Source organism: Myiozetetes cayanensis, unplaced genomic scaffold (assembly GCF_022539395.1).
Source record: "Myiozetetes cayanensis isolate MyiCay16 unplaced genomic scaffold, myiCay2020 scf14, whole genome shotgun sequence".
Lineage (NCBI taxonomy): Eukaryota > Metazoa > Chordata > Aves > Passeriformes > Tyrannidae > Myiozetetes > Myiozetetes cayanensis.
The window spans coordinates 13759262-13786381 of NW_026087048.1; the positions used below are offsets into that span (position 1 = coordinate 13759262).

At 40.6% G+C, this 27120-nt stretch overlaps 1 protein-coding gene across 1 annotated transcript in view; it reads right to left on the reverse strand.

Annotated features, from left to right (window-relative positions):
* The window catches only part of AGBL1 (AGBL carboxypeptidase 1), a 251982-nt gene that overhangs the window by 162504 nt on the left and 62358 nt on the right, over window positions 1-27120 (reverse strand). The window contains exons 17-18 of the mRNA XM_050309740.1: window positions 26529-26682; window positions 2930-3110 (exon numbers count right to left, since the gene is read on the reverse strand). Of these exons, the coding sequence (XP_050165697.1) occupies window positions 2930-3110; window positions 26529-26682 (335 nt within the window). The remainder of the gene's footprint in view (window positions 1-2929; window positions 3111-26528; window positions 26683-27120) is intronic.

Below are 27120 nucleotides of genomic sequence, written 5' to 3' on the forward strand. Positions count from 1 at the left end.
AGCAAAACTAAAATATATAAAGTAACTGTATCAGGTCAGATCACAGATCTGTGTGAGGTAGAATCCCATCACCAGCAGTGGTCAAAAGCCAGTGTCTGGCAGAAAGTATAAGATTAACTTTATGAAAAGCAGTATCCATTATTTAATTTAAAATATATAACCATTATCAGAGCAGCTGAATATTACTCGACAACACTGCACCTGAGTGCTGTTCAAGACGGAGCAAAACACTGTGCTGCACAGCAACACAATCACGCACCAATTCTGTCTGAATTGAACAATGTCCAATTAGCTGCAGAATTCAGTAGCAATCTGTATTTTTGTGTGATGACAGCCCCACTTGTACATGCACACTTGCATCACTGCTGCCTTCATTTAGCATCAGTGACACCAGGCTCCAAGTCTCCATCTCTGACAGACAGGATGGATTCTCCGAGCACTGACTGAAGCGAAAGGGAGGGTGTGGAGCTGCTTCCCGGCTCAGCCCCACACAGGCAGAGGATAATCGTATTACTGCAGCCCTGCCTGTGTTAAAGGAACATTCCCTGCATGTAACTTTCAGATCACATTAACCAAAGCAAATACCGAGGCCCTGATAACCTTGTTGCTGCATAAGTCTCCCAAAGTGTGATGGTGCAGTGCCCTGGTGGGATGAGCACTCAGGGAGCCAGCTGGGAAAGGGGCAGAGCTGGGCTGCTTGAAAAAATGCTTTGTAACCAGGCACTGGTTATGCACACCCCAGCACACAGGGCTGGGGATTAAGGAAAGTGAGGAGATTCAAAGAATTGTCAACAAAAAGTAATCCAACTCTTTTTTTAAATAAAGATACAGAGACACCAGGATGAAAGCAACAGAGGCATTGACACTGGAGATATTTGTTTCGCAATAAAAGATGAGATCACTGGTTACCACGTGTAGCTGTTCCCTGTGTCCAGCACAGAGCCAAGATACTTGTTGGCCTGGGTAGTGTGCTTGCTGCATTCAGCATGCCCAGTCCTCACAGCAGGAAGGTATGAGAGCACAGCAAACTAGAAGTGAGCAACAGGTTGAGATGTTACACACACTCTAGCAGACACAAAAGCAGTCCTTTTCAAGGTGCCTGGGTCAGACCTCCACAGCAGTGATTGTGAATCCCAAAGCAAACAAGTAATTTTGTGAAGTGAGTTATAAAACAGGTTTCAGAGATGTAAAAAATATTTAGCAAGTATCTTCTTACAAGTGCTATTGTCAGTGATAGACTATGGACCAGCTTCCTCAGAAAATAGTTCCCTCTTAACATTGGCTTGAGAGATAACAAAGGTTATTTGAGCATTTAAACTTAGACAATCTTTTTAAATGATCACCAGATTTAACTACAGTTCAAGCTCATCTGCACCAGAGGTGGCAAAACACCCTCCTGTGTGACACAAGCCCAGGTAGTACATTGCATTGAGGTGTCACCTAGAGCCATTGTCCTCCCTCCTGAGGGTCCCTTCCAGTTATATTCACTCCTGACAGCCGGAGAGAAAGGCCAGACATTCCCTCCAGTCCTGCATCTGTGGGAAACTTGAAGTGCAGTGAAAGCAGAAAAAGTAAGGGGGAAAACCACAATCTTTTTTCTTGCTGCTTCTGTCTGGAAGGATCAAGAAAGCATTTGGTGCCAACAGAGGCTTTAAATACCCTGAGGCTATATCCAGTTATTCTGAACAGTCCTCCCAGACTGCTGGAAGACTCAGGTCCTGGGGAGCACAGCAGCTGTGACTCCACAGACTAGAGACTGTCAGAAAATCCCAAGGTGCTCCCTGCAGAAACTGAATTAGTTTAGAACCAAACTCAGTGCAGTTGTTGCTCAGGATTGCTTTTCTGTTCCTGCAGCACTCCATCTGCACAGCCTGACCACAAAGCAGGTGGTGGAATGTAACTTAAGGAAAGTTGTTCCTCTATACTTTTCTGTGTTTCAAGGCTTAATTAAGCCCATCTTTTAGCTTCAAGATTCATCATGTGTTCCACTTTAATAAGCCAGGGGACACAGTTGTTGCCAAAGCCTGCAAGACCTCATAGCTGGGTCAATACACACAAGTCACTCACCAGCCCCTGGTAGGATGTGATCATGAAGTCATGTCCCTGCATCAGACAGGACCAATAGTTATCAACTTACAGCCACTCCACAAACACCCAAAGTGAACAAACTCCACTATCCTCAGAGACAAGTAGATTTTTTTTTTCAGCTAAGTGCAAGCCTAACTTATCTAACTTATTCAAAGGGAATTCTTCTTCCACTGCTAGCACAGCAGTATTTATTTCATTTCAGTATATTAGGAGCAGTTGTACTTTTTCCACTCATGTACAGGGAGAGGGAAGGGAAGTTAGTGTGGGTGGGCAGGGATAGTATAAGGCAAAGAATGAAAGAAGGAATCAGTATTTTCTAAGATCAGTTTCAGTATCTCTTAAGAAACATGTGGGAGGGAAGATTGAAAAGGAGGTAGGAGAAGGAGGGAGCTTCAATATATGGAAATATTTCCATGAAAATGTGAAAATTTAAGAGATCCTTACTCATCTTCCCCCCACCAGGCTATACAAAGCATTAATTACAGCCAGTTCTTCCCAATCATGTCTGTGTAATCTGCCCCGCTGCTGAAGCAGAAAGGACAGACCTCCATTTATCAAGAAAGACCCTGTTTCTCCAGCACAACTAACACTCCATCCAGGCAATTGAGAGATCTTATGGCCACAGACAGTACAGAATCCCATACACCTGACAAATGCAAGACAGCACAGTAGGCCATGTCTCATGATTGACATTTTCCATACAGGATTGATAACAGAATGAGTAAAACATGAGGCAAAGGGAATTCTCCTGACCATTGAGAAAAAGACCTGGTAGGTACACAGGGTAAAGCTAGGAGACAAACCCAGCCAAAGCCTGGAAGAAGTGCATATCACAACTCACTTGCCATTGATGACTCCATCGGGATTAAGCATGGGCACAATCTTGAAAATGAAGCATTTCCGCAGGAGATCAGCGATGGGATCACTGCTCACAAGAAACTCCAGGGTCCCCTTCATCACCCAGCTGGCATTGCTCTCACCAGGGTGAACACGGGCTGTCAGAAACACGTAAGGACGATTGCCTGGAAAGCAAACCAAAAACATCCCAAAACTGAACAGGACTTTTCTCAGAATAATATCTTTGCAAGTAGATTTTATTCCTTTTGAACTGAGATAACAATCTGAAGCACATTTTAAGGAAAATACATCCCTAAATGGTCCAGGCATTTCCTCAAGGTGTTATTTGTAAATTAAGCACAGATTTGGTCCTCAGAACCAGCACAGTGCCAGTTTCACCTGAATCCCTTGCATGTTTATTCTGTGATACCCTACAGATACTTACATGTACCATTAAAGAGCATTCTGTATGTGCAAGTTACTGCCTCTCCAAATGGCACCAGCATGCTTTCTAGCAATTCTTGGAAGTTTGACCCAATCAAGCTTCATTAAGGTTTAAAAGCCAGTTAGAAATTATTTAATTTTCTAAGGTCCCGCTCTACTTTCAGTATTTCACCATTACCAATTCAGAATTTTATAAATATCAAAGCAGATCTACCCACTTATAAGGGCCCCAAGGACATGGAAGCTGCCTGATCTCTGGCACAAAGCTATGTTGTAAGGTCAAAATCATAATTAAGCAAGCTAAACTGATATAATTAAAGAAAATGCATTAATAAGTTCATCAGATAAGCTGCAGAGGTTGAGTACTCAAAACTAACCATTATTTCTTACCCATCCAACAAAAAGTAGAAATAACAATGCACATAGTTAAGACAGGCTGTTATATTTGTTGGAAAGACATTTTTCAGTTTTATATAATAGAAATGCTCAGATTGGCAAAGCTGATTTTCAGAAGTTACAACTAGAAGAGTTCAGCTGTTTCTAGCAATACATTTGGCATGGGAAGCATAAGCTGTGGTAATTTGGGGTAGGGGAGAGGTTTTGGGGGGTTGCTTTTTTCTAAAAACAAAAAATAAACCAACTTCTTGCTAAAAAGCTCATTGATAATCTTTACTGATCCTGTTTCAAAGCAGACTTGCAACTTAACAGCAAAAGTTCCCTTGTTATCAGATATGTTATTTGCTGTTCCTGTGAAAAAAACACTAAACACATTTGGTCTAGTTACAAGTCTCCAAAACTCTCAGTGTACATATGCTTAGAAAAAAAGTTTGACAGCAGATTCTTTGAAGATCCCATCTGTGCTGAGCATACTCCACGGATGGGCCAAGGAAACAGGAGAAGGCACGAGGAGACACCTGCCAGGCTCAGAAAATAAAAGGAAAGGAGAAAGCAATTATCTGTCTTAAAATGATCCTTTTGTGAGCATTCACTGTCTCAGGCCGTTGTCACAAGTCAACCTGACAGATTTACTTCAGTGGAAAGCATTATCTGTCAGGGCATCACAGAGGTGCCAGGATAGGTTTGTCCTGCTCTGTCAGGCAACGTCAGAGCTCAGGCTCCATTCCCTTCATGAACTGAAGAGCCCCAACTGACAGGCTTGGGAGAGGTAACAGGACAGAAAACAAAACTAAAGGCCTCAACTGAGCAAGCTTGTAAACAAATATTGAATTAGCAAGTCACATGCCTTTTTTCTTAGGTCCCAAAGCCACCCTTCAGTTTCCTAATGCTTTACAAATCATTAACCAATTAAAGCAAGACAGGGAGGTAGAACACCACCCCAAAAAATGTAGATGGTATTAAAGAGCTGTTAGCTATTTGTCTGACAAACCAAAGGCTGTGACAGAGCCAAGAATACAGCTGAAATTTCTCATTTCACAGTCAAACAAGAAATAAGCATTTATTTTCTCCTTAACTGTATATTCTGCACAGTTCTGCTCAGTATATACATTACAGCACAATTTAGTTACATCTTACAGGGATGTACTCAGGTTTGGAAACAATCCCCCTCAATACCTCCATACTTCCATGCTTTCCCCTTAAGCAGTTGGTGGGCACTAGAAGAGTGAACAGCTCTCTTAGCTCAAAGAGCTCGTGCAGAGCAATCACCTTCTGGTCCAGCAAAGCAACTGGGGCTCTGTTTCTCAATAGCCACTTATTAGGCTTTTATCACTCTTACACCTCACCGTACTTGGGGGTTAGTACATTTGGATCAATGTGTATACATAAATGCCTTAGGCACTTAAAGATTGCAAAAGATTCCTTTAGCTGCTGCAGAACTACTAGCCATTCTGATTTTTTTTTTTTCAGAATTATAGTACACTATTTCTGTTCTCCTCCAGCTAATTGTGCATTACCATCTACCTTAATAATGTTTTAAAATAACAACAAACAAAAGCTAGCCTTCACAAGGACATCAGCTGCATTTTGCCTTCTCCAAACATTTTCTTCTTTCTCCCATCACCGTGATTTAGTGCTGTTTTGCAGGCTCATTGCCGAGCTAAACTTACAGGGCTGTGTGGTTGTAGCTGGGAATGAGGCTCCTGAGGACTTCTAATGGACAACAGCTGTAAATAGCACAGAACAAAATAAAACGTGTTCTCTTTTGCAATTGATGAATACAGCCTTAACAACTCTTACCTCTTCTGTATACTGGGGGAGAGCTCAGCAACTTAATTGAGAAGTTCTTTCCCCAGTTAAAATAAGAAAAATAAAAGAAACTCTAAACAAGGGTTTTCTCATGTCAGAAACCCAGAATAGTTTGCCATAATTCTGCTAATTGCAATAGCGTGGGACTGCCAGAGACCTGAGTTCTGCTTTTCCTCTGAAGGCTCATCAAAGTCAAGCTCATCTTACTTATGTTCAGTGTTGGAAAAGCTTCTGGAGCTTCCAGATCTTATAACTCAGGAAATAGGAGGGCAGGGGAAGAGACCAGAGATCACCTACACTGTTTCCCTGTGGGTGACAATGGAAGACCCAATAGGACACAGTGTCCAGCCAAGGAAATCTCTCTATTCCAGTTAAACCTTCATTTAAAAGATCCCTTCCTGCCAAACACATCCTCAGCTCTGACATCCCACCACAAGAGAGTCATAACCAAGGCATGTACAAGCAAGGAAACCACAGAGCTTGTTAACTGCCTGTTCCCTTCACAGGAGCCATCACAGCCAAATCCCACATCCTAATGCTGCTCCCCAGAGTGCTCCCAGCATGTAAACTAATGAAGCAGCAAATAGAGCAAAGAGCTGATGACATGACCATAAAACTTTCTATCCTTGAAACACCTGGAAAACAGCAGGAGTCGCCCAAAACTACGTTTTACAGCATATCCACTTACTTGTCTGCCTTGGAATTATTGTGCTAACTGTAATTAGCATTAGAGTTCATGAGAGTAGTGGACAAAGCACTGGCCAGCTACACTCTGCACTCAAATGGTAGCACCAGCCAAGATTTCTCCACTCAGTTCAGCTGCTTCACTTCCTGGCTTCTGACACCCCCATAACTGCAGTCCTGACCAGACCACCTCAGTACCATCCAGTACAGCTCATTGGTTTATACTGGTGCCCAGCTGCCCTTCTCTCTGTGCTGTTTCAGAGCCACTCGTACTATTTCCTGTGCCCTGCTGAATCTACCTTCAGAACACTCAGCCTCACATTCTCTCATATATCTGCTTCCAGGACCAGAACTGAGCTTAATCCCCAGGCCAACACTTAGGCAGCTCCCCCCAAAGTCCTCAGGAAGCTGCCAGAAAGCTGAGGTTAGCCATTTATCTCTGCAAAGCCCACATGACACATAACCTTCTCTGGGAATGTAAATAATAAAAAGGGAAAGTAGAGGAACCTTTTCATGCTACATAAAGCCTTATCCAACAAATCATGTCTCCTTACACTGTGTTACATTTTGACATGCCTGGAATATAACATGGCACCAACAATACCCAAGGTGAGAGATTAAAGAACCTCCTGCAAAACTTCGAGCAAAGAATCTTTGAATAATAATTTTACTAATGTACCACCTAATTCCCATCTCTCCTTCTCTTCACTCATTTTTGGCTGTGGATATATGCATGAAAATAAGAGCTTTGTTCTTCCAGTCTTGCTAACTTGATGCTTAATCTTCTGCCTCTCAGGATCCTTCTCTAGTCATGATATCACTAAGGTTCACTTAAGAGGTGACTTTCATGTCACTAATCGTGACATCAGTTGGGGAAAGAGAAGCCTGAAAGAAATGAACAAAACCCCATTAACACAGCAGTGTGTCCTTCATCAAGAGGGGCACAGAAAAGAAACGCAGTTCCAGGTGCCCTGACCTGGGCTGCTGTTCTAAATTATTTCAAGCTGAGATTTGAGCCATGCCATTTGTAAAGTCACAGGGCATCGAAACAACACAGGGCTAGGATTTTTTTTAAGGAGTCAAAGGGGATTATATACACAGCATGTGAGAAATTCAACCTAGATCCATGTCTTGACTGAAATTTTTTCTGGCTGTGCCTCTGCATATCTCTCTTCCCTTTACACAAGCCCAGGGTCATTAAGACATGTGCTTCTTTTTCTGCTTTATGCCCAAATACAACATCTCTATCATGAGTGTTACACAAATCAAAGGGTCAAGTTTACCTCAGGATACAGTAAATAGAAACCAAGAAAGCTAAACTCTCCCTTCCTGCTTAATTAGCTGTGTCGAGTACGGGGTATTCTGACAGTAAATGATGGGTAAACAGGAGGACCATCATGTAGCTCTTCCATGTCACAGCTGCATCTTGTCCTGGATATATCTGATCTGCCCAAGGCTGCATAGTTATGCAAAGCCAGAGAGAAGCCAGGATGTGGTGTGATGTACAATGAATATATTAAAGTATGTTTGTAAAAAGCATCAAATACTGAGATCACAGAAAACATGAGACTGATCTCAGGCAGAGTCTGTATCAGATATTTTTTTTCCCCTCCTAAAACTTTTCCCCCAGTAGTCAGTCTTTCAGTTCGCCTTAAGACAGAATAATTCTTTCCTCCCTATTCCCCCTTCACCTCATATTGCTGTCTCCTCGCTGACCCTATTTTTGGCTAAATGCTTCAAAAGCTGACACATCTTAAGACAGAGGCAAAACACAGTATAGCAGGATCAGCTGTTGTTTTCCAGAATTATCAATTCTCTTCCTATTCCTCTCTTCTGGAATTCTCTTCCTTTCTTAAATAGGTTTATATTATATTTTTATTTATATTTTTACTGTTACCTATATCAAAGAAGTGAAATTACAAATCATCTTGGCTGCCTGTTCTCTAGCTTCATAACTTGGTGGGGAAATTTCAGCCTGCAAGTTGCTTGGCAACCTCCTTTTGTGTATGTGTTTAATGAATTCATTCACCTCAAATCAGAGATGATCAGGGAGCAGAATATGAGTACAGACTGCTTAGCCTCAGTACAGCTTGACGTCCTACTACTGCTAGGTTTCAACTCCAGGAAATTGGTAAGCAAGTTGTCAAGTCTGTTTTGGGTGAGCTTCCAAAATCCCAAGCTCTGAAGGCAGCATGAAGCACTACCATTATTTAGCAGGACCTTCTGTGTGACTGAAAACAAAGGAAACCCAAAAGAACTAATTCCTCTTCAAATCAAAATGTACCTCTTTGGGGAAGATTGGGGAACAACTGAACCTTATTTTCAGAACTTACACCCATGGTAAACCTACTATAGCCTTTTGCAATTTATTTCAGTTTTTAACATCCCCATCACAAGTGTTGTGCACCTGCATTTGTGTAGCTGAAATTTCCAACCACTGCATCATTCATTTCTGGATATGCCAACTCAACATTCACTGGCATTTCCTGTCTCCTTCTGCACACCATCTGAACTGCTCAAATACCATCCAACTTCAAAACTGAAACCATGCAGGTACCTTATTAATCTGCTAACAAGCAAGCTACCTTGCATTTACCTCCTCCCAGAGCTGTCACTAGCAGAGGAGTTCCTCTACCTGGGTGCACCTCCCACATCTGTGCTCACTGCTGCTCTCCGTCTACTCCCCTCAGCCAGGTTCCAAGGGCATGAAATCAAGACAGGGGACAGCTGGTTAGGAAGAAGTACTGCCAAGAAGGATCAGGGAATTATAGCAGATGAGTTAGTGATGCAAAGGAGTTGCAAAAATGGCAGCTCTCCTGGGACTTACTATCAGGCAACGGCACAGCTAAGGCAAGGAATGCTGTCGCTTTGCTCTGCTCAACCCAGCGAGCAAACCCAAATAGCTGCAGTGCTGTGCCCACTGTTGTCCACCATAGTTTTAAAATTAATTTGATGAAAACTGAAGAGGTCTTTAAAAGTTGCAGAAGGTTCAGGAGTCATAACTTCAGCAGAAAAATTGGAGAAAATAGGTTTCAGACACAGAAAGCAAAGATGAACAGCAGAGGAAGAATATAACCTTTAAATTGCAAAAGGCTGCTATAAAAAGAGATTGCAATCAGTTGTCCTCACTGTCCACTGGGACTAGGTTGCATTAAAAAACCGAACAAAACCACAAACAAGTTGGTATCAGCTAAGCCAGCCTGTAGTGACCCGACTGCCTTCCCTGCTGTGCCAGCAGATTCACCCTACCTCCTTGTTTATAAAGTCTTGCATCAAGCCACTCCACTTGCCCAGAACAGTGTCAGCACAAGGCCTATAGACATAAGTCATGCAAGTTCCCCCTTTAGAAATCCAGCCCATGGTTTCTCCTACTCCTCTGGAATTAGCTCTGTGTTCTCAGAGCTGCCAGAACCACTACTCAGGTCCACAAGGCACCTCACCCATCTCCTGTGGTCTCTTTGATGCAAGGTGTCTACTTACTACTTAATACTAGGCACTTTGAAATATGTTAACCATTAGCCACTAGTGACTAATCAGAAATATTTCATCATCATGATATTGTGACATTATTTGGGCTTCATCGCACATCCAGGTCAGAATTATTTATGAAAAGTTCTGCCTTGCCTGCTCAGTTAGTGACAGTCCTACAACTTTAAGATTGGAGTAATATAATTAGTCAGTTTTCTTTCATTAGTAATGATCTTCTAAAGCCCTCCTCCTATCCCTAAGAGTATCAGTTCTCAGCTTCTGTGTATGTGCACCTTGAAAGGTCTAAAAACCACTAAGATCAGCTCCAGCACATGATCTAGCTAGCTGATGTAGGGAGCTCCAGATTATCTGTCAAAAGGCAGGCAAGGATCTGTCATCCCCTGCTTTTATAGCACACACATTATGGCCTTAATTTGTTCTGTGGCAGCAGGTAATTTCAGATACTCAAGTATTTTGTACTGCCATGGCCAGACCATCAATCCGTATGTTCTTCAGTCAGCATGGGAAAAGCATAGACTGTCTTCCAGAGTTACAAGCCTTCTGAGACATGGCAAGTAGAGAAAAGTAGTATTTTCTAGTTAGGTATGTATGAATTTCACCTTCTGGGCTTTTTGTGTGAAGATAACACTGACCTTTGAAGAGAATCAGTCAGTGGATGCTCAGAAGACTGGAAGACACTGGAACAGAGATCCATCAAAACAAACTGTACAGTGGTCTCATTTAGTATGATTAGAGAAGTGGCAGCATTGCCCTAAACTGTCCCATGACTAAAAGAAGGTGCAGGCAGGAGATAAGTGCAGCAGAGACCTGCAGGATAACTGCTGTAACAGGCAGAGTGCAGAGATCCATAGAGCTATAAAATCCATGGGCTGTTTTCTGAGAGAAGGATTTCATCTGAAATGAAATCAGGCAGGAGGAGCAGACTGAAAAAGCTTCCATTGTCATAAAAATATCTCCCTGGGTAATCCACAGTGATGGAAAAAGGAAACCCTGATAATTTATGTGACAGTTTAATGGGATTTTGGTGACACACGATACTTTGGAAAGAATTTGCCCAAATAGGACAGACAGGACTTTAATAAGGCTTCAGCTCCAAACCAGCAGTATTTTCACCCCTTGCTTTTACATTTCATTCTACATACCCACTCCTCACAGCTCATCTTTCTCATTTGCAAGGAACATTTCAACAGTGCAAGAGCAACAACTGCACTTTCTAGTTAGATCCCCCACCAGAGAAATCTACGATTTTCTGATCCCTGACGGGATCAATCTGCCTTTGCACCTACAGGGCAGAGCACATCACTGAGCTGTGAACTCTGAAGCATGAGCTGCCCTCCAGCCATGTCCCCTGCTCTGTGGATGGCACTAATAGCTTCTGTGCAGAAATTAAGGGCAGCAGATGGACAGTCTGGAGCAGGAGTCACTCGCAGAGGGGATGCCCCCAGAACACACTCCAGGAGGAAATGGCTTTCACACGGTGAGTGGTGCCTCAACCCATGTCTCCTGCCTATGAGAGACACAGCCTTTACCCCCCAGTACAACACCCCAGGCCCTTCACTGCCATTGCTTCAAGAGCAGGCAGAGCAGTGAGAAGAATAACTCAGAGCACTAAACTCGGGTGAATCCAGGGTTAATGGGATGAAACTCCACAAAGGAACATTTAGGCTGAATATCAGTGAGTTACACTAAAGAGTCTTCCCTGTGGAGAGGTAGAAGTTAACATTAAAACCACATTGCCCAGAGCACAAGAAGTCATTCTGCACACAGCAATCTTGCAGTAGCTGGAGACACAAATAACCCAACAGGCATTTGTTTTCTTTACTAACTTCAGCGGATCCAGTTGAGAAGCCCTTATTTTGCCAGAAAATCTCCTTCTGGGAATCCAGCCAGAAGAATACTGGTAAAAAGTTTTGTGAAGACCTCAATATTTTGTCCAGTCTTTCTGTGACTGCAGTAGGCTAAGATCAACTTAGGACTTGCACAAGGTCCCATTAGCTCTAAAATAGGCATGGGAAAACAGAGCATCTGGCAGCATCTCTTTCACCACTGGGAATAATAGTCAAATTTAACAGAAAAACAACTTATCTATTGTGCAGTACTTCAAGCTCCTCAAAAAACCAAATTCTATAGCTTATAACAAAAAGCTCTTTACTGTCTATACAGAACAGATTTAAAACCCACCTAGTACCACCTGCAGCATTATTCTTAAATATATACTGTGCCTAAAAGAGGCATATATATATATTAAAGGAAGTACAATCAGAGCCTCTCACTGTCAAAGGGATAAAATATCAATTTTTGTTAAGATAAAAAGCATCACAAATTGCCTCTGATGGGAAAAATTAAATTCTTGGTCTTCACTTGATTTGATATTTATCACTCCATTGCTCCAGAAATATTCTAGCAGGGAATGTTTCTTAAAAGTGTTATTCTGTATTTCTCTTGCACTAAGCAAATTATGAGAGTTTTAAATGGTGGCTTTTGTACCTACCAAAAAAACAAAACAAAACAAAACAAAAAAAACACAAAACAAAACAACAACAACAACAAAAAAAACAAACAAAAAAACCCACAAAACAAAAAACCAAAAAAAAAAAAAAAAAAAACAAAAAAACCAGAAAACAAAAAGCCTCAGAGAAAAAGTAAAGAAAATAGAGTCTATGAAAATGTCTTCTAACACTTCACTATGTCATCAATTTCACAGTAAAGGACTTTCTGCAGATTGACCTAATTTGTGGCATCACTAAATTGATTTTTACATCACTGCTGTCCAAGGCTATCCTGAATCTTGGAATTACATTACCCAGAGCTGATCCCAAAGGAAATTCTTGCTTTCACAAACAAGAGACAGATAAGATAAAAACTGTCTCCAAATTTTGACTAGGGAATTTTGTTTTCATGGCAAGATCTTAGGTGAGCTGCCCAAACACCTGAACAAGACAAAGGGGTCAACATAAGAGGTTTTTCAATCAGATCATCATGGGAACAAAACTGACACTGGCCCAACCAATGTTGAGTGACAGACCATAAGCAAAACGTAAGTTTTCCAAGGAAAATAACAGGTATGAACCTTGAAGTTCATACCATATTCTTTTCAAGTAGTTCTACTATGGAAATACCCTAAGGATGAAGAAGGAATCAGGATCATGTAGCACAATCAGAATCCCAGAATACTTGACAGAACTAGGTGTAACAAAATTTGCCACTGCATAAAATAGATAACATGCAGAAATTTCAAACAGTAAGACACTAAGCAGTTGCTGTCTCAGGTCAGTAAGTTCTTCTCTTCAGATGATAGCAAAATGATGTCTAATAGATGATGTCTTTCTACATCAATCACTACAGGAAGCGGAATGTCAACTAGGAAGACTGGTCTGTTTGAGGATATAAGACGGCAGGAAGGCTAGGGAGAGGAAAAATGTTCTTTTATCCCCACAAGTTGTTAGAGAACACAGAAAAAGGTACCCATGACTAAAGGAGTCAGGCTGCCGAACAGTCTTGGCAGTCCCAGAAGGAACAGAAGTGGAACATGTGATGTCCTTCCTCAGCACTCCCTGTATCACTGCAAAAGTGGGAGTTTTCACATAAGAGAGCTTTTTGTTTTTAATTTCATTGTTTCCTAAGTGATATTCAGTTTATTTAAAAAAAAATTCCATCAGGTTCTTTTAGTCAAATAATTAGCAGCACAAGTGATGGCTGCTAATCAGTTTTGAATTTCTGATGTGTAGTACAGAGACAACTTCACAAAGCTGATACTGTGACGTTTTCCTCAATCCCGATGCCTTCCTGAGTTTTCACCCCAACACTTCCCCCACAGAACTTCTAACTATTTCAATTGACCCTGCCACAGAACCCTTCTGTTGAAGCTCAGCCACTCTATACAGCCTGTACAATCCACAGCACGAGCTCCTTTCTTACTTGCCATAAGAAACACTCATCTCGAAACCATTATATTCCAGAGCATTCATCTCCTGTCGCTTCATCTCTTACTCTGTAAACTCTGAGTGCTTTTAAAAGAAACACTTATTTATATAAAAGGAAATCCCTGTAAATCATGGTCATGACAGGCTAATGGCTAGCACTGTAAAGATGATTTATCTTCCTGCTGTATCTAACAAAGCTTCTTATGCTAATACCTTGTTTTCAAAATATAAAGAGACTTCTAACTGATGTTTTCTAACTACAAGAATATACAGTTAATGAAAAACTCCTTAGATCAAAAAATAACTTTCACCTGCCATCTAACATCCCCATCAACCCTCAAAATCAAAAGATCTCCTTGAATTACTTTTTTTGTCCCCTGTATTTTTTAGTGTACTTCCCTCATGGATGAAGAAACCAGCTATTCAGTCTCACTGCCTGTTTATAATCCAAATTAATTTTAGAGTTTGCATGCATTAGCTGGATGCTTTAATTTGATATATTTTATTTGATTTCAGTCTATTAAATTACATTTGAGGCAGGTTATATGGCCTCATGGGGAGCACTACCCTTTGTGCAAACAGTAATTATTTTGTCTGGGTTGAGCCTAATTTCACGTTACATCTTGATAGGCTGATAAACAAGGTCATGTTGTCTGCATAGCAAGTGATGGTCCAACTGGTGGGAGAGACTTTTGACAAGCTGGATGGTGGTTCCTGGGAGTGTTCTGATTAAAAGGGTATGATCCAGGATATGAAATTAAGGAGCAAGCCATCAATTAGGAGCTGAAGTGTTATTTCAAGTGTATCTACAGACCTTCTGCATAGCTCACAAGGCCATCACCAATGCCAGCACAGAGACTGTAAACATCTCACTACGTGTTTACTGCTCATTCATGGTTAGTAAGGGCTAAAAATGGGGAGAAGGGGGTTAGTGGGGGCACCACGGCCTCTGAAACTCCCTGAGTCCTTCATCTGTCTCTTGCTCACTCTTTTGCCCTCTGGCCAGTAGCTCTTTGTGAAGTACAATTCCCATGTGTCGAGTTGTGCCTTATGGTGACCCTCAAGCCATTGTTTTTGTACCCTTTCAAAATGCTTGACAAAACTGTCACAGAAGGAGCTTGGCATCTGGAAGCTGTGACAGACATGATATGACCTGATTCATAAAACACAGCTAAACAGCTTGGGCTGCCAGAGGCCAGGATTTACAATGTCTAAGAACGGCCTGCTCTGCTAAGTGCACTTTCCTACTCCACAGCAATACAAATTCCCAGGCTGAGGGTGACCTGCAACACTATGAGATGACAAAGCAAGCAAGACACTAATCTTTTTGGACCCTACCCTGTGCACTGCTGGGCAGTATGGGGAAAGAAGGACCTCTGCTCTGGCAGCACCTTTTTCATATAGCTACAGGTATAAGGAGTACTAATAAAAAAATAACATAATTTTTTCAGAGATTCCTCTAGCACAGCAAGCACAAAGGAAAAGAGAAATCAAGTGAGAGATAGTTTTTGCTGTGTTATCCACTACAGCCTCATTGTTAAAATAAAAGCCTCCCTGCATTTCTACTTCCAGCAGGAACAACCTGACCAGCAAGGAATTTAAGAACTTACTGCCCACTTATCCATCTACCTATTTTCTTCATCTCTACTTCAATCATTAGTTACAGCCTACTGTTAGGTGCTCACCATTGGACCTAAACATCCTTTGGGAGACCTGTCAAAGTCACCATGATGACAGTGATACTAAATTCCATCTCACTCATCTTCTCTTGAAACACTTATTAAACTGAAGATTACATGTTTCAAGTGTGTTCCAAGTTATGAAAGCAAGAATTTACAGAAAAAAATCAAGCAAGTTGCCCAAGGATAAAATAAAAATCAGTGCTGGAACCTCCACATCTGTCTCCCAAGCCCCAGTCATGAAGAATTCTGTGCCATCCATGTTCACCCTAGAAGAGAATTTCTACATAATCCATTACTTCAAATCACTTCCTCTTCTTTTCATTAGCCATGAAAATGAATTGAAATGTGCACTTAAACATAACCATTAGAGCCCTCTATCAGTTATTTGTCCTACACCAAGATCAGCTGCCATTTTCATTCTGAAACCTACCCATCCTTCCCAAAATTTTCAAATGCACACACATTTGCAGAGTGCTATGATATTCTTTTATCCATCACTATTATGTCATGTTTTCAGACTTGGGGAAAAAGTGAAAGATGATATGAAAGTAGTAAGGGAAGAAGAAGGAAATAAAATAGGATATTGAAGAAGGTCTCTCTGGTTTTCTTGAAAAATAAAACAAATAAAATAAAATTCTATAACATTTGGGAGACTCAAAAAAAACCTCCATAATGTCTTTTAATATTTCCCTTAAGTTATCCACAAGTCATTCCTTATCTGTGGGCAAAGACATACCTCCAACCCCATTCTGACTTCTTTATTTACTCATACTTATCACCTCTGCCCACATCATGGTTTAATAAAAATTTCAACATGTTTTATTTAATCTCATTAGTTCAAAGACAGAGAAGCAGCATCCAGGCTAAGCCAGAAAAATCTTCAAGACAGTTTCTTAAGCAAGTTCAATGACAAAAGAAAAGTTTATAAAAAGAATTGCAAAGTGGCAAGGAAAATTACTCCTTCCCTCCACCTACCCCCCCTAGCTAAGTAGCACAACAATTGCAATTGATAGAGAAAATTAAGTTCTAAATGCACTGGTGATTTGATAGATGTCATTCTTCTAACTGTTACAGCCACATAGTAAATGCCCTGAAATGATACAGAAGTCCAAGTTTAGCTCTCTGGGAACACCAGTGCACTTTGCAATATCTACCATGTCACTCATCGACTCGTTGATCTTATCAGCACATTTGCAGTCTGAGCATAGCAGCTGCCTCTACTTGATTTTTAGCAATTTCTATTTCTGCATTAGAAACAGGTGGGAAAGCTCAGAGAGCTAACAAGTTTCTCTTTGATGTAGAGATGGACGAATCCTCTCATTAACACAATGGCCTTTTAAAAATCATTACTGAGTATTTTTAGTCCCATTTCATTTTGGTATTTCTGTATAATTGCAGCCCATTAAGTGCAAATACTTGCTTCTAGAATCTGTCAGTTGTAGGAAACAGGAAGTATCAAGCCTGTGGTATCTGCCAACTGCTAGTTTCAATGTATTGCTGCACTTCACTGGTATAAGACTGGTTACATCAGTCACACGGGAATGGATCTTGTTCTCCAATTAGAGAAATTAAAGTCTGTTAAACAGGTCAGGCAGAAATCTGCATAGACCCTCCCAGCAAAATCAACTCACAGGTGGAAATTAGAAATAGCAGGTGTTCAGAATTACAGATACAAGACCTGAAGGAAAACAAACATGCACGATGTATTGCAAATATGCCTCCTTTCTCAGCAATACTCCTGGATAGGTTAATATTAGGATCAGCACATAGAAATAGCATTTGATTGGGATCAGCACACAGAAATAGTATTTGCTACATTTCATGTGAGTGTGGAGTCCCATGAATGTGGGCAGAGTAGCTGAACAAACTGTCTGCTTGCAGCTCTGGCAAACATGCAGCAAAGCTGTTCCATACAATCCAAACAGCTCCAAGCATTTGTAATACATGACTAGCTAGATCAGCCTGTATCAGACAAAAATGCATAGCTTGGAACATTAAATCCAGAAATTGGATTGTTGTTTTCCAGAAAGTTTTCAAAGCCTTGAGGTATCAGTTGAATGCCTTTTCTATTTTAAAGTCAGATGCAATAGACAGTCTCTCCAAACCAGTCAGCCAAGATTTAAAAGCACCAAGAAGCTTCCCAATCTAGAAGGATAAAGGTGAAAACAACATGAAAGTTATAATGCCACCCACACTGTTTCCCAACAGTCTGTTAGTTCTGTGTGTTGAGGAAGGGTTTGCCTGTGCAAGCAAAAGCCTATTGTTAGACTGAAAAATTCAAGAGTCACAGGATCATGAAAAAAACACCTCAGAGTAACACAGTTCCCTGTTAGCAGGACACACGCTGGGTTCTGTCACAGCCTAGCAATTCTTCAACACAATCTGTGCAAGACTTAACAAACTGTCCCTAAGCTGAGTTCCAAACTAAAGGCAATGGTTTGCTAGAAGAGTGGCAGACCCCACGTTTTTCCCACTCTTCCCAATCTTCCTATTCAAAATATTTTGTTCCCATGAGATCGTCAGGCACCAGAAAGCAATGTGTATCAAGCTCAATCTGTGTAGCAGCACAGCCTTTCTGGAACAGAAAGGAAAAAATATTGAACTAGAGACAAAAAATGCTCTCTCTGATAGTAAGAGTGATTGTTTGGGTCTGGCAGCAGCTGGTACATGTGCTACACTCCCTGGGCCTTCCAGCTTACAGATTATTCTTTCACCAGGCCAACCTGCCAGCTGTGCTGCCCCCAACTCTCTGATCACAGCTTGACTAGTAGTTATCAGTGAGGAGGTACAACCAAACAGAAAGGAGAACAACTGGTCACTGGGACAGCCCAGCATCTCATCCGCTCTTCTCAGAGTAATACTCCTTAATCACCTTAACAAGAGCAGAGAGGGCAGAGAATATAAAAATAAAATAAAAAATAAAAAAAAAAAGAAAAAAAAAAGAAAAAAAGTCTTATGATTTGTGAAAAACAACCATCTGTGCAGTATAAGACATGACCAACTGGGCAATATTGTGACCAGCTGAAGGAACCCATTCCTGACCTGGGTTTACCTTGAGGCACAAGCATTGACTCTACACCCCTTAGTAAAGACATCATCCCTTAACAATATTTAATCTCCAGGGACAATATGACCCTAAAATTATGTCCTCCCTAACAAAAGCCATCTCCATCACATTGAGAATAGATTTAACTCAATTCAAATGCTTCTCTGGCTAATTTATACAGTACCACAGTGACCTTTTAGCATATGCCCCACAGGACCATGTGTGACTGGAATTTATGGCCAGGCATGGGAAATGTACAGCTCACTGAAATACAGGGGTTTTTTCTATGCCATAATTTGAAGTTGATAATAGAAACCCAGTAGCAGTTCAATGCTTGTTCACCATTTGAGGGAGTAAAAGCTGCCCGGGGGCTCTGCTGGGCTTTATTTCAATACCTTTACCAGAAAGAGATTGGCCATTGGAAGCACAACAGCTGCAGGTTTCTCACAGATTGTTTTCACCTGAGGGAGAGAAGATGAATTTGTTCCCCTCTTCTGCTAAGGCAGGAATCTGGGCAACCCATCAGTCTTATGGAAGCTTGTAGCTCCACTGCAATGAGGACAGGCACTGGGGTGTTGTAAGACAGGCATGTTCCAAGCAGCTGACTATAAATTTCCAAAGTAATAATAAGTAATACATATAACCAAACCATTTTCAGTTTCATTGATAATTTTCAACGCCTTATAGCAAAAATACAAATAGTACCAAGCTCCTGTGAGAAGACACTTCTGAGGCACTTGACAAACCAATAATGAATTAAAATAATTATGACTAAGATATGCTAATTTAGATTTTCACAATGTTTAATTCATTAGTGTATCAGAAAAGGCTCTTAGGTCCTGAAAGTCTGGAGCATAGCCAATGCCAAGCACTGCTGAGAGAATCATAGTATATCTTGAGTTGGAAGGGACCCACAAGGATCATCAAGTCCAACTCCTGATGTTCTAGCCCAAGTCCATACCAACGAAGAAGATATTGCTAACTTATGTTCCAGAAAATGCTGCTGTTAATCAGATAATTTCTTCTCTGGAAAGGACATGCAAAGGTTACAAGTCTCTTGAGACAGAGATAAGACTTATAATTAAGAGAAGGAAAGGTAGCAGAACAAGTGCTGAAGAAAGAACAGAAAATTCTATAGCACTGTACCCTAAGAAGAGGAAGGCTTAGAACTAATCTCCAAATTTCAGGAGAAAGTTTATTTTAAAAAAAATATAGAAAATTACAGCTAGATGAAGAACACTACAAATTATCTCACATCATGTGGTTGTTCTGTCATCATACTGTATTAGGCAAAGGGTGAGACACAATGAGAGATTACCCTAATATTTACTTTCTCTTTTTGCAAAAACCCATTGTGGCTGTCTGTGCTTCAGGGGCCATTTTTAACATTGTTGTTCAGTGTTTTCCTCCCATTCCTTGCTGCCTTGACTACTGGGATTCAATACATTAATATGCATTTTGCCAAGCTCACAGAAGGCTGACCAGAGTGTCAAAGCTGTACTGGCAGAGTCAGTTCCACCAAACGCTGGGATTTAAAGAGCAGTTGATACATCGTGGAAAATCCTGGCCTCGGTCTGCAGACAACCCTGTGCCTGCCTCACAAATTTCATGTTCTATTCAACCAGCTTCCACCTTTATGGTAGTAGGCTGAATACTCAAACAGGAGCACAGTTTTGCAGAAATTTGTCTGCTCTTTTTGCAGTGGGCTGCCACGGTGTTGTGACTGGTATATCAGAAAGAAAAAGTAGAAGAGGTGTTTGAAATTGAAAGACAATCTTGAAAAATTTTGAGCACACACCATCAATGTTGCATAACTGGAGATTGTTGCTTTGGCTTCAGATGCTTGATAAATTATCTATTCAAGTGGAAAAAAAATGTATTCTCCATTCTGTAATTATTCAGCACTGTAAAACACATGACAATTTTATTCAACCTTTCTTCACTGCTGCATTAAAACAGGATCACAGTTTTCACAACAGCTGACATCTTTTTTTTTTTTCTTTTTTCCTGTCACCAACAACAAAGTGTTTGGTACAAAGTGAGAGAGGAACCAGCACCTCTGTCTGGCAGCTCTGCAAATGAGGAGCAAATCTTCAAATCAAGAGAATACACAGATTCAAACCTCGCTATTGCAGATGCAAGAATAAAGAAAAAAAAATGTTTTTCTCCACCATTCTATAATCATCTCATTCAATTTCTGTGCACACTAAAATCCGTTCACTTTTAACTGTAATCAGAAACAAGAAGAAGAGATACTGAAGTGGTGAAAGGAAGAAGCAGAACAGGTTCTGAAAATGGGATATGTTAAGGGAGCGTAATGCTAGTGGACTCTTTCTGCATAAGATTGCAATTTGGACCATGTTAAGCATGTAGGTAGCTAGAAAAACAGTGTGCCTGAGATAATGTCCTCTGTTCACATTCAGTTGAAATGCCATCTAATGGGAGGCCACCTGAGGAGCAGAGGCTTTCTTCAGCTCTTCATTTTTCTCCTGAAACCACCATCAATAGTAGCAATGGTTCTTTCTTCTTGTGTGACACTTGCACTGTGGAAATACCACTGTAAAAGCCTATCAGACCTTTCCAGAGAAACCAGCCAGCACACAGGCAGATGAGGGGAACTGGCTTGCTCCATATTTGGCAAGAAAACATGACCTCGGGGTTCAGCAGCATCGGCTATAGCGTGAACATGTGTGCTGGAGGGGGTATCTCATGCAATAACACTCGAGCAACAGATGTGCTTGCTGTTGGGAACTGTTTCCAACCAGCACAATGCTGGGTTACCACTCCAGCTGAATCACTACAGGCAGTTCTTCTGCCTGCTGGAAAGATCATTACCAATCAAAGCAGGTCATTCTACCTCTCTATTTCGACATTATTAGAGGAGAGCTTCCTTTAAAGTGTGCAGTTTCCTTTGGGGCGGACTAACTCCAATAAGGTGTTGATCTAATCTGATCCCTGTTTCAGTAAGAGATATGTCATCTCTAGATTTGAAAAAGTTATTCAAGAGAAGAGAGCTTGAGCCTTTCATAATTAACATGCAACACCGGTTGCTATGCAGGGAGCAGGCACAGTTATAATAACTTGGAGTCAATAATTCATAAACTATAATGCATTATTAATCAATTATCGAGACCTGAATTACATTTAATGAGATTAAGCTGATTGGAGCACTAAGCTGTTTGAGTCATATTGATTTAATCAATGTGCTTAATTAAACTGTGTACATTTTCCACATGATCATTATTTCCCAGTATCCTGCATAAGTGGCCCCTGCAATTCACATCCTCTGCTGTTTTCACTCAGGAATTATTCTTTGCTGCAATTTATATTTAAAGGTAAAGGGCTTGTTTCTTTCTAAGAAAATATCAAAGTTGCAAAACAACCATCTAAATAGCTTATACAAGCAAATTGAGAAATGTTAGAATATTTTTCTCAGTAACTATGTCTTTTTGATTCCATAGGTTTAAGATGAGAACAAGCAAAGACACCTCATTAGTCTCACTTTATCTCTCCTTCTAGTTCCAGGACATCTGCAGATTCAAAGGGCAGAAGCATCCTGCTACATCTATCCCAAAAACATTAATCTCTCCATCTTTAGAAATATGCTTAGACTCAAACAAAAAATATGCTTCATCTCCCCAAAAGACTACATTTAAGATAAGCAGATGTCATTATCTTTTTTGACAGTATTCATAATGGTTTCCCCAGCCATGCATAAAGAGGACATGTGATGACAGAAGAGCAACTCAAAGTGACAGCTATTACAGATGTAAATCCATTTGCTAGTGTCATTTTTATTTCATTTCTCTCACCTCTGCTGCTAATTAGCCAGGACATTTTGGTTTAACTTTAAACCCCACAATTCATCTCTAAGGCTACACACTGCTAAAAGGACAGTCATCAGGTGTGTTGACTGGGGGAATACTCATGTCACACTGAATAATCAGGATTATTAATGGGGATGACAACAATACAACCAGCCATGAAGAGAGCCTTGCAGTTGCTTTCTTTGTGACATTACAAACAATCATTGTCCTGTCCCAATCTGCAGTGACACTGTTCTCGGTGGATGCAGGATTAACCCTCATGGTGATTTATGATGCTTCATGTCCTTCAACTGAGAATGCAGCGATGTTGGGAGTCATCAGCTGAAGCAGTGCACTGCTGCACCACCCTACACCCACTGAAATCTTCATTCCTCTGAGGAATTCCTTTGGGACTGTTTCAGTTATTCCTCTGTATTAGCACTAACCAGAATGGCAACGTCTCTACATCACTTCAGAGATGTCCTTTCCCTTCCCTAACTAAAGATGAGAGCAAATCCACCCTAGCTCAGGGCACAGCCACAAAACTCCTCCTTAAAAACACTCACATGGCAGTGTAGAGTATACCCTGTCCTTCTCTCTCCAATCATTTTGTATTTGGTGGTTTTAATTCCACTGCTCTGTTACCATTAGCAACATATCAGTGTTCTTTACTTTCTTAATGAGAAGACAATTTTATTGTTGACTGTGCAGCAGTGTTTAGATGTTTTACTAACACTTCCCTAAAGAGTTACTCTGTCCATTTGCTCTGTCACAACAGTATCCTATGGCTTGCAGGGTCTACCCAGCTGTCTGCCAGAGAGTTTATAGTAGAGTTACACACTGCACTTTTGCATGCATAAATAACACTGTGAATTAAGAGTTTGCAAACTATTACTCAGTACACATACATGCTGCTAACACTGTCTTCACTGGCCCCTGTGTGTGTGCAAATCCAAGAAAATCAGAGCTCTGCTCTCTACTCCTACTAATTCACAGAGCAGTTGGCACCAAGACTGGAAACTTTAGTCTCCCTGTTTCTGAAATCATTTGATAATGCTCTTAGAGGTGTTGGGAATCGCTCCCCCTTCAAAAGTCCCTTTAACTCTCATCAGGCAGTGTCTACGGCTAGACTTAGCAGAACCAGAAATAAAGTCACCCTCACAGAGTCAGATAGGGAAACCAATGGCTTTATCACAAGACCATGGAGGATACTGCAGTTAGAATGGGTAGCAAAGACATCCCTACTAGCTGGATGCTCAATCTTCACGTGATAGCAGGAAGGGCAAATTTAAAATAAAACAGCAACCACAAAACAAGACAGACATTCTCAGTTTCTGTTTGTACAAGTCTATGGAGCTGCAGAGCCCAGCAGGGACCAGTGACCACCCTCAGACTTTTGTTGCAGTCTCCAGGTACCCACAGACATCGATCAAGTTTGAATGGAGGTTGTGCAGTTTGAAACTGAGTGGTTGCATGACTGAGAGTCAAAGCGCGGGAAGCCAAATAGTTCCCAGCTCACTTCTTTCTTTCCTCATATCAGTTTCAGAACAGAGCTTTTAATAAAAATTATTCAGTGCACCACCATCACATAAAGGGCAGATAGGGAGAGAAGAAGGAGAAAGGAGCCTAAAGTGAATATCAAAGCCTCACACAAACAAGGCGTAATGAAGGGAAGCAGCAGCACATTTTTCTTCCCTTCAGCACGCGGTGCGTGTGCAGTGCCTGCGAGCGTGCATGGCTTGTGCTTCCTATTAACAAGGTGCACGTTAATAAATTTAACTCAGACAAATTTAACCATCCTAGGGCCACATTAATCAAAAGCCTGACAAGAGCAATCTGAAAGAGTTGAGCAAGGGAAACAAAGCACAGCTGATGTAGAGGATGCCCTCACTGTCCCTGGGCCGCTCCCACTCCATCAGCACCTCCAGTACCACAATAACTCCTTCCCACTGCACTCCTATAGGGCTGATCCTGCTGCCCTCCCAGTACTCCTCACCCACCCAATGCCTTTTCATCTATAATCTTTCCTACTCCTCAGGTTTTTAACTAGAGAAGGATTTAGAGTATTTAAATACGATCATTTGCAAGAGCTATGAAGTCCTGGTGAGATTTGTGTTTTACTTATGCCACCTGCATTATTGAAAAGAAACTCTCAAGCTGCAGATTAAATGTACAAAGGAGAAATAAATTTGATAGGAAACCAAAATGGCTATAGCTCATGCAAATTATGAATTGGCCAGAACCAAGGGCTATCAATTTGTATTTATCACCCATGTGCCCAGTTCCCCAGTTCTGGAGTTCCACGTCACTTCTCAGGCTGAAATACACATGCATGGAGACTGTACAAAGCAATGGGAGTTGTTACAGAGAAACCTTCCACCCTTTGGTCCCTTCACATTTAGCTCTAAGTCGTTGCTTTTGAGTTATGTTTTTAGCATGGAAAACACTGACAAATAGGTCCTTCCACCAGCCAAAGCACTTAACGGAGAGAAGAGTATGTTAAACAAGATGAGGAAACTGCAAAGTGAGTGCTGATCAAAGCCACACAAAGCAGCACAAATTATGCTAAGTGTGTCCCCAAAAGTCATTATTATCCAAGTTACTCAAACAAAATAAGCACATACGTGATTATTCCGATTTGCCTAGAGGCATCCCCACAGCATAAAATATGGTTTGCTGCCTTGCTGTTCTTCCACTTGATGAAACAATAAATATTTTCATCACTTAAGAGTATTGGTGTTTACTTTTGTAGTCTTGGAAACTTGAGAGAAGCTGTGTTGCCTTGACAATGTCTTTCCCCTAAACAATTTCTTTTGCAGTTAGACAATTTGAGTTTTCTACGTGTTCTGTTTTCATTGAGTTCCACTGGTTCATGGATAGATCTAGGAAGTCTTCAATCTTGTATTGCAAGACTTCAGAGGAAGGGCTTAGTGGCACATCATTTCATCACATTTCAGGGAGAACTACAAGCTCCCACTGGCTTCAAATATTATCACAATCCAGGAGACATCTGTGTGTCCATGCATGTTACGAATTCCCACATAGCCAGCACTTGGCTATTTTTTGTTAATATTTCAATAGAAAAGCATGTTCATGATCATAAATTTGCTAAATCAGGGTAAAAGCTCAATTTGTAATAAAAATATTATAATAAAAAACATATGAGCTCCAGATGATTACACTGTAATTCCAGTGTAACCACAGTCACTGTGCTCTAAACCTGAACTGAAAAAGATAGCAATAACTATCACCAGCTCCAATATTTGAGCTTTATTTTAGTTTATGCATGTAGAATGGACATTATAAGGAGTCCACTCAAACAGCTCCACATAACCCTGAAATGAGAATCCATCAATGAGAAATTTGATAATATCACAGAATCCCTTTGGATACTGCTAGGCTAATGCTTAACTGAGGTAATCAGATCTATTCACTTAACATCCAAAAAGGTCTTCAGACAATTTAAATATTCACACACTTCCTCAAAGTTTTCAACCCATGTTACATGTGAAGAGCAGAGATTAATTAAAAAAAAAAAAAAAATCAGTGTGTGCCTTGTTCCTTACCCCAGAAAAAAGTTCAACCTACATATAAGTAGTTAGTCATTTAGGTTCTTAAACTGAACCCAGCCCAGGGTTCAGTTTAATCTTCTTATCACTTCCTGTTGGGTTACAGAAAGTTGCATATCTTAATCTTGTTCATCAAGGCCACTGAAGGTCTAAATCTTTGGCTTTCACAATGAAAAATAACCATCTCTAGATATAAAATGGCAATTATTATATTTACCATTATATAGTACATCATCAGTTAGGTCTCAGATAGAATGCAAAGAGCTCTATTGTGTCCAGATGGATCTGCTGGGCACACTGCAGGAGCTGGAATTTCACCAGAACACTTCAAGTGCTGCTCCAGCTAGGAACAAGTTATCTTGTACTTCTTTTTTTTTTGGTTTTAGAATTCAAAATATTTAAATCATTTCAATATGAAACATAACATGAAGAAAAAAATTCTTGTTGAATTAGTTACTTGAACACTTTTTTTTTTATTATTTGCTGGAGGTAATATTTGATATTGAACCTTGCAATTGTTTCAGATCATTAAAGAGAAATTTGAGGTGCAAATAGTGTCAGTTCTCCTCCTTCCTCCATGTAAACCTGTAATTTGTTAAAAGCATTGTAATTGGCTATTCCCCATTTTAGATTTCTTTTTCCAAAATGAGAGATACAAGAAAAATCAGCATATTCACAAAACAGGTTGTCATTGTCACTGCTGACATGAGCACAACTCACCAGCATCTTTTTTAATGCTTCATTTGGCTACTTACAGAATTGCTCCAGGTCGTCTCCTTTTTTAGATTCTGGCATAGCAGTGATTGTGAGCAATGGGCATGGATTTCCTCCCAGTGTCTGGCAGAGTGTCTGCTGCCTCCAGTAAACCTTCTTAGGGTTCCTATTTTGTTCCAGAATATCAAGATGAGACTGAAAATGAAGCAAGGAAGCAGATTTATAAGGGAGTTCTCAGTCTATAAAATCTGATTTTATTCCACTAGTTGTATATTAATTTTGATACTGATTTCATATCTTGCTAACTTCCCATCTCCTCTCTTCTGCCAGTTAATATTACCATCTTTTGCATCCCACAAATATGCACGAGCCATTCCCAGTGCACTGAAGCTACACAGAATTACTTATTCTTATATCGTGGTCTAGTTGAAGTTGTCCCTTCTCTTTGCAGAGGGGTTGGACTAGATTATCTTCAAGGGTCCCTTCCAACCCAAGCAATTGTATGATTTTACCTGAACAGTTCCTAGATGCTTTTCTTATTAGCCTAAAGAAATCTCTATGCATACATGAAATCCAAAAGAGAAACATCTACCCTCTATATTTTAATAGGGGTTGTGTAGAAACATGAAAAAA